Source organism: Mus caroli, chromosome 14 (assembly GCF_900094665.2).
Source record: "Mus caroli chromosome 14, CAROLI_EIJ_v1.1, whole genome shotgun sequence".
NCBI lineage: Eukaryota > Metazoa > Chordata > Mammalia > Rodentia > Muridae > Mus > Mus caroli.
In genome coordinates, this window is record NC_034583.1 from 110,779,469 (window position 1) to 110,790,580 (window position 11,112).

General features: G+C 48.4%; 1 protein-coding gene across 21 annotated transcripts in view; it reads right to left on the reverse strand.

Annotated features, from left to right (window-relative positions):
* Dock9 (dedicator of cytokinesis 9) overlaps positions 1–11,112 on the reverse strand; it is a 254,169-nt gene that overhangs the window by 136,086 nt on the left and 106,971 nt on the right. For all 21 annotated transcript variants that reach the window (XM_029469291.1, XM_029469295.1, XM_029469284.1 and 18 more), the window contains exon 2: positions 3,517–3,633. In XM_029469291.1, coding sequence (XP_029325151.1) covers positions 3,517–3,633 — 117 coding nt within the window. The remainder of the gene's footprint in view (positions 1–3,516; positions 3,634–11,112) is intronic.

Here is an 11,112-nt window from a genome sequence, read left to right on the forward strand (position 1 = left end):
AGTTACCAACATTCCCATCACTGTGGCTCACAACCACCTACCTGCAGCTGGGGGGAATCCTACACTTGTAGCCTTCTTCGGTACCTGCACTCACATGCATAGACACATACACAAACACATTGTATGGAGAATTTAAAAGTAACCGTACAACACCAAGAAATCCAAACAACAATAAAAGCAGTCCAAAGACCAAGTCACAGTGCTAGAGAAGATGAACCCGATGGAGGGAGAAGAAAAGTTCACTCTCAGGACTCTCCGAGCCTGCTGTCACCTTCCGGTGACATCTGGGAATGGGCCGGTGGGGATGGTGTATCTCTTCCTAGCTACTCAGGACCCTCAAGTTTCCACCCTTGAGCCCATCTGTTCATTTCAGCAGTGAATAGAGGCAAGAGTGAAGGTAAGATGGCTCCCAAGGGACGTCTCCCCTGGGTTTTAGTTTTGTTTTGTTTTAGGGAGCTAAGATCAACCCTGAGGGGCCTCTCCTGCTAGGCCAGCAGCTCTAGCTATTACACTCTCCAGCCTGGGTCCCTGCAACACATCCTGTCCTTCAGTGTCTGTCCCTCCTCCATAAGCTCGGTGCTCACCAAGGCTCTGGTCGCCTGCAGTGAGAGTTAGACTTCATATTTCTAGAATAGGCACTCACGGGATGTGCTTTAAACTTCCTGCTTCTTACGAGCAACCACGATACACTCATTCTCCTCTCCTCGGGATTCTGAACTGTATGTACGGCCCTAAATACCAGGCAAAGCTAAGCCCCTCCCCCCAGGCTTCAAGTATTAAATACATTCGCTCTCAACCCAGCTGCACAGCCAGCTTCACGAGACTGTTTTCTTTCCCAAAGCGTAGATGGGAAATGAGATCGGGAACTTCCAGGCCTTTGTAAGTCCTGGCACTCGGCTTCCTCTTCAGGTTCCTGGTTTGTACATCATTGTGGGTTGTGTGTAAGTAAAAGAGGAAAAGAACTGGTGGGGGAGGGCAGGGGAGGGGAGATAGAAGTCAGGATGTTGCCGACAGAGACTGGAGCAGCCACATTTCCCGAGGCTTGTCCTGACTCTGAACACCTAGAACCACCAACCCTTTCCATCCTCACTGACACCTTAAATCCTCTTGCACTCTTGGTTACATAGCAAGTCTGAGGGTAGTCTGGAGTACTTGAGACCCTGTCTCAAAACAAACAAACAAAAATACCACCCCACCCCACCCCAAAACAAGATACAAATGAAACAAGATGTTCCATAGAAACCTTAATATCCCACAATGGATATACCTTGTGTGCGAATGTAAACTAATATCGCACACGGATGACACCCTGACGCTGCACACAGTTCTATGACTGACCACTGCACTTCCACGTTTAGCTAGAAATCCTACAACCGCAACTCTTTTAAAGAGTGTGGTATGCTTGGGTGTGGCAGCACAGGCCCATAAGCATCTCCTTCCCCACAAGTAAATACTGTGATGTCTTGTTGCCTTCATCTGTGGACAGACATCCTCTTCTTCCTGTGACTCACCACCTAAGGAGCATCTTGTGTAAGTCATCTTTGTATCTCTGTCAGGTCTTTCAGGTACATACTCAGAAGTCGAGGAAACACACCCTTTCCTTTCCCACGTATCCACGGCTTATACTAACAACGAATCTAACTTTTAGGAAATGTGAGTGGGACCTATAAACTGCCTCCAAATATCCTTTTCGGTATTTACTGCCTTTTATGCTCTATGACGATATAAAATTGTACCTAGGGCTCAATGTCAGCCTGCCCACTTGGAAGCACACTAAGGCAGCACGACCTCCATGTGTACGTATGATGAGCATTTGCACACACCTGACAGACATCTACGCCATGCTCTGCTACTGCAACAGTTAATGACAGCTGCTCATTGAGGGCGACTGTCACATTCGCGTGCACTGCGCTTACTTTACTGTCTAACCCCTTTCCTAAGCTTGTCATACTTTTCTGTATGAGAAAGGATGCTTCTCCCTGACGAAGTATGTTTACAATGCCTCCAGAAACAATTATCAGGGATGCTTCTACTCTGCCTACCAAAATGGAGACAGGGGGGGATCTGTGGCATTGATAAGTCATTAACTACACTGCAATTAGACAGCTAATATCATCACTGAGACAGATCAACAAGGAAGCACGGGATAAAGGTCTCTCTCATGACAAAGTGGCAGTCTATATGAGAACAGTGCCCAAACTCAGCTGCAACCTGTCACTACTGCTAGGATGTGGGCCACGGCCGACATCCAAACTCCTTCAGCTTTGGAACAATTTTCCTACAACAGAAACCAACACTCCTTCACTCATTCTCGGCCAGAATGGGACGGTGAAGCTCTTTGTCCCTTAGATTATCACAGAAATGGTTTTGGGCAAGAGAAGTGCGTGGATTTCCTCCAAATTTTAATCTTTTAACTTTACACTGTTTGTCCCTGGGAGAAAAGATGATACAAGACACTAATGTTGGATTTTTCTTTCTTAAGCAATTTTTTTCAAGTCTATAAATATAGCTTTTGTAAGACTAAGAAACAAATTTATTCCTGAACACCAAGAGAAACACACACTTCATGGCCTAAGAAACCTCAGATAACCTTTGGCTTTCTCTAAGGAAACAGTTTGGAAACGTCCAGAAGAACAGGACAGAGAACCTCTGAGCAGACTGCAGTGGTCCTGGGTCACTAGGGAGATGGTTTACCTTGCTCCTTACTAACCTCAAGGCTTCCTGTCTGTCACACAGCTGTAGGCTAAAAAACCTCAAGCATCAACTCAGACAGCAGGGGAGGCAGGAGCTTCCTGGGTGTTCCTGCTTCCCCCAAGGAAAAGACACCCAAGTCCTGCCACTGAGACAGACTTCACTGCTCCTGCCTCGCTGCCCTTTCCTCTAGGAACCTGCAGCTCAGGGCTTCTCGTGGCAGGGTCCACAGTTGTCATCCTACAGGATGCACGACAAACTTCTGCTGCTCCCAGCAGATTCTAGAATATCTGGTTTTAAAAAAAATAGCAAACTAGGCTTGTAGGTATATACCTCAGTAGTAGGTCACTTGCCTAGCATCCTGAGTTAATAAAAAAATTTGGTTCAGCATCTCCAAAAAATGTATTTTTGAAGACATAAGAGGAACTTGTAACTTCTAAGTATATGCATTTATTTTTAACATGAAAAAGTTAAGAATATGAAGTCATAATAAGGTACACAATCATACATGCTGCGTAAGCACTCTGCACCCCAGAACACTTTCGACTTTTTATTTAGAGATAGGGTCCAGGGTGGCTTTAAAATCACTTTGTACCTTAGTTAGTCCTTGAACATAGGCTCCTCCTACTTCTGTTCTCCAAGTAGCTAGGAATACAGAGGCCTGTGCCACCAGGACTGGCTCTATTCCCATCTTTAAAAAATCACGAATTCACCAATCAAACAGCCATTCAATATGTAGAATAATATGTATAATCAAATCTAGACCACAATATTTTCCAAGGTTTCTACGATAACACAGATCTATTGACAGTGGCAGCCGCTGACCTGGAAGTCATCATAAGGGAAGAGGAGCATCTCCCGCAGGCAGTCATTTAGGATCTGCGTCTTCTTCTGCACGATGACATTTTCGTAGTCGAGTGGCTCGATCAGCTTTGGCTTTGCCTGGAAAACCAAGAGAGTCGCAGTCACTGAGACGCTCCCACTGAGACGCTCCCACTGAAATGCTCCCTTCTTCAGTGCACAGACCTCCGTCTGTGTGAGACAATCTCACAAGTCTCACATTGTAACTCCAGGCTAGCCTCAATGCTGCGTGTGGCCCTGAGCCCTGGATGGCTTCTTAGTGGTTATCATTGCCTACTTGAGAAAAGCAACTTCTTAAGCGAAAGAATTTTATGCAGCTAAACTACAATATTTCCCAACTTTTTCATTCTTAAAACATAATGAAAGAAGAAGTGTTTTCAGAGGGGATGTGTTCATGGCGTTCTGAAAGAGTGGTACTTATTCCATTATTTAAGCAACAAAGAGACCTGCACTCTGGTGGGATTTTCAGGCCATCTCTATCATGAAAACAGTGCCATCCTCTGAGCTGGAATTGCAGACTTTAGAAAGAAAACAGAGGCTGAGTGATTAATTCATCTCCCAGGGGTTCCTGACCGTAGGCTTCATGCTCCTGCCACCATGTTGTCTGCCTCATGCTGCCTTACCCTCTCTATGCTTGACCTCTCACAGAACCTGGGTCTGCTGCTATCAGGACCATACACACCACTCAGGTGTCAATCCCTCTGAAGGCCAGACAGTGGTAAGAGGAGGCGGGAAGCACAGTCGTCGGGGGCTGCTGTTGGGTCAGCTGAGTTAATGCACATCAACAGCAGAGCCTGGAGGACCACAGCACACACGAAATGTACCTTGTTACTATAAACACACTTCAGTCACTGCTTGCAATGCATGTCCTTTCTCCCTTTTAGTGGAGGCTTTGCATATACTTGACTCTACCCCGAAAGGCTCAAAGATAATTCCCTCCACTGACTATGTGCCTGTGAAACAACCAGCCAGCAATGGCAGAAACATGCAGAAAGACAGAAAGACAAAAGGCCTAAGAGAGAGAAAAACCATAATAGAGATGACACTGCTACCCAGGGCTGAGCCCAAAGCTAATATAAAGAGACACTCACATTATCAACTGAACTGAGTACTGATGCAGTTCGTGTCAGGGAGGGCTGAGAACACAAGTGGGTGTGGGCGGGGGAGGGGAGCGAGGTGCTCAGAGAGCCTCTTCTGTTAGAGCAACTCCACCAAAGCAGCGGGCTGCCACTCAAAAAGCGAGTGAGTGGTCTGGTGTACATCATCTATCCTGGCAAGATGGAGGTAAATACTGCAAGGGCCCGCAGGCCCACTACCTACAAACGGTTTATAAGTATGGTGTCCAAGTAGTCTCATAGGAATGGCCTGACTCAAGGGCCATGGGGTAAGAATGGCCTGGGAAAAGTGTTCCTTACCTCAACGGACAGTGAGAACACACATTAGCTATGGATAGGAAAATCATAGCTTTTCTGAGGTTCTGAACACAGTTTGAAACATCCCTACTGTGCTCATGGATTCAAGAGAGTGACACCTCTGTACCCTGCTGCTAACTGATCTTCCGGGTTCAGGACCCCTCCCTCCCACAGCACAGGCCTGCTTGGACCAGAGGCCTATATTCATGCAAACTGGAAATCCAGATAGAACGGTAATCAAACCAGAAAGTCTTCCTGGTACCAAGAAAAAGGGATGCCTCTGGAAGCCAGCAGGCCTGGAGAGTGATTACCCACAAAATAGTTCAATTGTGGCCCAACACGAGGACTGCAGGGCTAAGGGAAGATCAAGTCTCAAAAAACAAACAGAGTGATCCCCCCTGTGTTCTTCCCTCGGTCACAAGGACTTCCTGTGAACTTTCTAAACATTTCTTCTGTCTCCGTTACTGGATGTGACCATGTATATGAGATCCTGAATGCCACTTCTTAAAACAGCAGACAGAGGAAGCGGCAGCTCTTGAAGGGTTCTAATGAGACGCTCACTCCTGCTCATGAAGAATTTAGGACTTTCCTTGATTTCTCTCCATGAGGACGAAAGCTATTAAACGGCCGAGATGAAGACTCATGAAACCCTAGTCTGTTTCCCAAGACATCTGCTGGAGATGGGGACAGGGCAGGCTGCGCCTCTGAACCAGGTGCTAAGAAGCCTCAAGAACCCTCCTATGGAGTCTGTCCACACACACACAGAGGACTCCTGCTTATCGACGGCTACCTCCAACTTCCTGAAGTTGCGAGGTCTTGCTAGAGGACTCCTTGTTTTCTCGCCATGAGGGTGAGCATAAAGAACTGGCAGGCTCCCTTTCTGGTGTGCACACATTATTATCAAGGTGTATCCCTGCTCTCTGCAGATATTTACTTAACCTGCCCATGTTCACCATACCAGGCCTTTAGGACAACAGGGAGGTGAGGAAGATACAGCCTCTGCCCAGAAGAGCTCACAGCCAGAGAGACACGAGGTATCTGTGAAGAAGAGCTAAATGAATAACATGGTAGAGACCCGGGCTGGGGCTTCTGACCCTACAGAAAACCTGACCTGGTCCAGGGAGGTTATGGATCTCCCTGAAAGCTAAGGCATCTGTTTGCTGCATCTCCAGTACCTGGAACTGGCCCTGGCAAAGTGCAGGACCACCTTGTTCACTATCGGGGATAAATGAGGCACCCACAACATGGTGCTACCTGAGGAAGCTTCTGGAATAGAAGGAGCCAGCTGAGCTTAAGGGTGGACTCCAGAGTGCATGGCATATAGGTGTAGATGTATCCGGGGCAACCTAAAGCTTAGAAAGTTATATCGGGATGCCATTATGAATACAAGCTCATGGACCACCAGCCCAGCACCATGTGGCCTAGGCAGGGAACAAGCCTGAGACAGCCCAAGCCTGGTACCACATGGCCGAGGCAGGGCATTGCACTCAGAGATGACCCCATACACCCAGAGGCCCCAGGTTCCTCTATGAGCAAGTAAGGGGGGGGGGGAATGGAACAGAAAGAGAAGCAGAAAGATGTAAACACAATGAAGAGTGGCAGAACTGGAGACTCCAGGGTAGGGAAGAACAGTCTGATGTGAGTAGCTGCTGATGCCATCTTAAGGCCATGGGGAGGTCCTCGCCTGGGCTGCCCCCATGGTCCATGTCTGGATCTCTGGCCCTGCAACAGCAGAGATCTGTTACCACCACGGGCCAGGCAGACGTCCCTGGTCTGGGCGGCCACCTAAGGCCATGCTGATGTCTAAGGGCTGTGCAGAGCTGGACCCACCCCTCTCCTGAGCATGCTGGGAGAACTGGTCCCCAGCTGACTTGAGAACAGGAAAGGTGATCCTGTCCCTTGACAGCTACAGCACCCAGGAGAACCAGACCTGCGCCTCACCCAGGAAGCAGAGTAGAGCTGCCCTGGTTTTGGGAGTTTCGGGTTGAGCTGGCCCTAAGGGTGTGAGTGTGGGAGAGCTGGCCCTGCCACTCCTCTGCCAGGGTGACATGCACAAGGGAGAGATGCTCCCCCTCCATGGGAAAGCTGCCCCCCCACACACACAGTCATGAAAGCAGGAGAGCTGACTCTGCTCCTTACTGACTGCGACATTAGGTAAGCTAGCTAGGGCAGAGCTGGAGAGCTCGCCCCGGTGGTGTGGGTGTGGGAGAGATGGCGGCTGACCAGTTCAGCTACCACCCAGGCCCAGACCCAGGGTTCTGAGCTCGCCTATCACAACCTCGATCCTGTCTATGAACTGCTGGAGCTTGTGAAGGGGCCAGTCCTACAGAGCTGCAGGATCTCCATGGCAACGGCAACGACAGGATATCCAAGATGAGTCCCAGTGAGGTTCCAGAGTTGATAGCGTAGCAAAGCCAGAGGCCTCAAAAACAGACCAATGACTCACTGCAGTGAACATTTGCAAGTAAAGACGTGTGGACAAAAGGGCATACTGTGAGACAGACACCCTGTGACAGTACAGCTTCCACAACAAGATTTTTTTTCCTTTGGGGAGATGAGTAGAATTGGGGTACATGATACAAAAAAATCTCAAAGAATCAATGAAAAGTTAACAAAACAAACCAACAAACTGATAAACATGAACTGCTGGTGTCCCAGCCCCAAACCCCAAGAGAGGGAGCTAAATAATTCAGCTCCGTCAACTTTATGACAGGTTCTCCTTGGGTTTAATGAGTACAAGAAACAACCAGTTGCTCAAAAAAGTAGACTGTGGGGTGGGGGTAGGGAGAGGTGAGGGGTGGGGCGGTGTTGCAGGAGACCTGGAGGACACTGGTGCACAGACAGTCTAGGTTACTGGGAATTCAATGTGAGGGAGAAAACATCCAAGGACTTCCTGAAAAGCCTGGGGCAGACAGTGAAACTGTGAACCGTGGCTTAAGGAACAAGAAACATCTAACAGTGTGAGCCAGCTTCCTCTGAGCGGGTGGGAGGCACTGGAATTCAAAGGAATGGCTCCTATGGAGGAGTCCTTGCTCGGCTTGTTCTCAGTCTCCTCCCTAAGGTGCAGGCCAGGTACTGTTCAAACCTGGGGTGCTCACCTTCAGTCTATAGCATGTACGGCAAGATGAGACCTAAGAGAAGATGGACTGCAAGAGGCCACGGGCAGGAGAAGCGCAGGAACGACGTGCGTGCATACACACACACACACACACACACACACACGCACACACACACCTTCCAGCATGGGATACCGACCTCCCATCACGGAATGAGAGATGCATTGTTCTTTCCACTGCCCATGGCATTAAGACCAGAAACTGCCAGCATGCCAACACACTCAAGGCTCAGGCTGGAGTTTCAGGCTGACCTGGGCTACACAGTGAGACCTTGTCTCAAAACAAAACCAACCGCCCTCTGAGATCACAATAAACATAGATAGCACAGCCCCATTACCATTTGGTAGCTCAGGGTCTGGGAAATTGAAGTAGGTGTGCATGTGTGTATGTGTGTACACGCGTGCACACATGTACACACATGAGTGCGGGTATCTGCAGAGTCCAGATGCCCTGGAGCTAGAGTTTCAAGTGGTTGGGAGCATGGGTGTTGGGGATCCAGCTCAGGTCCTGTGTAGGAGCAGTCTCTCAGTCACTGAGCCATGTCTCGAGCCCCCTTGAAGTACACGGAGGTAAAGACAAGTTTGGAGGGCTGGTGAGATGGCTCAGTGGGTAAGAGCACCCAACTGCTTTTCCGAAGGTCCGAGGTTCAAATCCCAGCAAGCACATGGTGGCTCACAACCACCCATAATGAGATCTGACTCCCTCTTCTAGAGTGTCTGAAGACAGCTACAGTGTACTTACATGTATGGAAACTTTCATACTATGTAGCTGTGGTGTTTGGATGAGGATGTCCCCCATGGACTGAGACGTTTGAATACTTGGTTCCTGTTTGGTGGCATTTTGAAGAGGTTGAGGAAGTTATCTTTGCTGCAGGAAGTATGTCACTGGGGGTGGCTTTGAGGTTCCAAAGCCTGGTGCCATTCCCAGTGTCCTCTCTGCTCCTGCTCCTGCTCCTACTTCAGAATGGCATCTCCAAGCCCCAGCCCCAGCTGCCATGTCTCCACTTTTCCATCACACACTCCTTAAAGTCCTAATAACCTTTTTTCTATAAGTTGCCTCAGTCATGATGTCTAGTCACAGCAGGGGCAACGTGATCACCACAGTGTACCACAAGCTTGTGCAAACATCTGGACTTGAGGAACACCATTGTAACGTTCCTGTTAGAGATGTGCTCAGAAGGAATGGACCATCCTGAGTCCCTCAGAGAAGTCTGCAGCCCTGGGCAAGGCTCTCCCCTCAGCTCCCACCAAAGCACTGCAGGCAGGCACTGTTCGTTTTAATTTCTACACTGTGATAAACACAGGAGGCAAATGAGAGCTTACCTAAACGTAGATTTGAAACTTAAAGTGCACCCATGAGGATCTGGAGACGACAGCCCAGCACACAGGAGCACCAAATTCTCAGTTGTGCCGAGTCACCTTCAAAGCTGCCTATGCCAGCAGTGACACCCTTGTGCTGACTCTTCTAGCTGTGACACACTAGTGCTGACCCCTCCAGCAGGGACACACTAGTTTTCTGTGAGTTCGGCTTTCTACCGTAGAACCAAGAACATGTCCAATCCCCACCCCCCACCTCCCCATAGGGCACACTTCTAAAAACACTCACATTATAGAACTTGTCACTGAATGGTGATTTTATTGATCAAGTATATCCATTTAATGATCACTGGCCATTTAAAACAAATATGATAATAGATGACCAGGAGAGGTTTTAATGTTGCTTTTATAAGAAACCACGGCTTTCCAAAATTACTCATCCACTTCTTAGATGAACAGAACTAAAGAAAACTGTGACCAGGCAGTGGTGGCGCACACCTTTAATCCCAGCATTTAGGAGGCAAAGGCAGGTTGATTTCTGAGTTTGGGGCTAGCCTGGTCTACAGAGTGAGTTCCAGGTCAGCCAGTGCTACACAGAGAAACCCTGTCCCAAAGAAAAAAGAAAGGAAGGAAGGAAGGAAGGAAGGAAGGAAGGAAGGAAGGAAGGAAGAGAGAGAGAGAGAGAGGGAGAGAGAGAGAGAGAGAGAAAAAGAAAGAAAGAAAGAAAGAAAGAAAGAAAGAAAGAAAGAAAGAAAGAAAGAAAGAAAGAAAGAAAGAAAGAAAGAAAGAAAACTGTGTATTCAACATCAAATGGAGATTGGATAAAGCTGAGGTCAATACCAATCACCTCAAACCCATTTAACTTCTCCCATTGATGGCTGTGCTCAGTGGGGCTGCTGCTCAGAATATTAATGAAGAGAAGAAGACAGACAGGAATTTAGGGAACTTACTCCCTGCCCAGGAGTCACATGAGAAAGAGTGCTGGGCTTGTTCTCTGGCAAACAGAGCATCAGGCACTGCCTCTCCCTGACCCCAGCTGTCCTGGGGAAGAGGGGAAGCCCTGTATAACCCAGCATGCTCTGCTTCTGCCTGCTTCCTATAGGTGAGAAGTGCTGGGTGATTCCATATAGATCCAGACTATAGACTCTTTCACACTACCTGTGTTTTTCCTTCACTAACATCATAGCCTCGAAGTTATTAATTCTGAGACAATGGGGTCACAAAAAGGCTGTAAAAGCCGACTCTGTTCCCATTTCCTCACAACATACCCTAAGCGATCGAGGCTGAAGGTAAATGTCCCCGGGATATTCTGGCTCACAAACAAGTTCCTGCAGGCTTAGAGGCAAAAGACAGCACAGAGACCAGCTGTGGTGGAGCAGGTAGTGTTGGGAGCCAGAACTTAAATTCCAGTCCCCAAAATATCTAGTAGTACTGAAGATGTATTGTGTGGACTCATCTTAGCAGTCCAGGGGATCCCAAAGCTTAGCCCCAGACATCCAGCATCCGCATCTGGAAGTAGCACCTGGGAATGCAAGCTCACCCTGCCCCCCCACCCCCACCCCACCAGTGAATCAGTAGCTCTGGGGTGCTTTGCACAGAGCAAGGAGCCAATATATTAAAGGCAGGTTTATTGGGAAGCTGCTCTAGAATGGGCTAATTCAGTGGCCCCAAGAAAGGAGGCCAGGGAAATGGCCATGGGTGAAAGGGGGAAGGGAG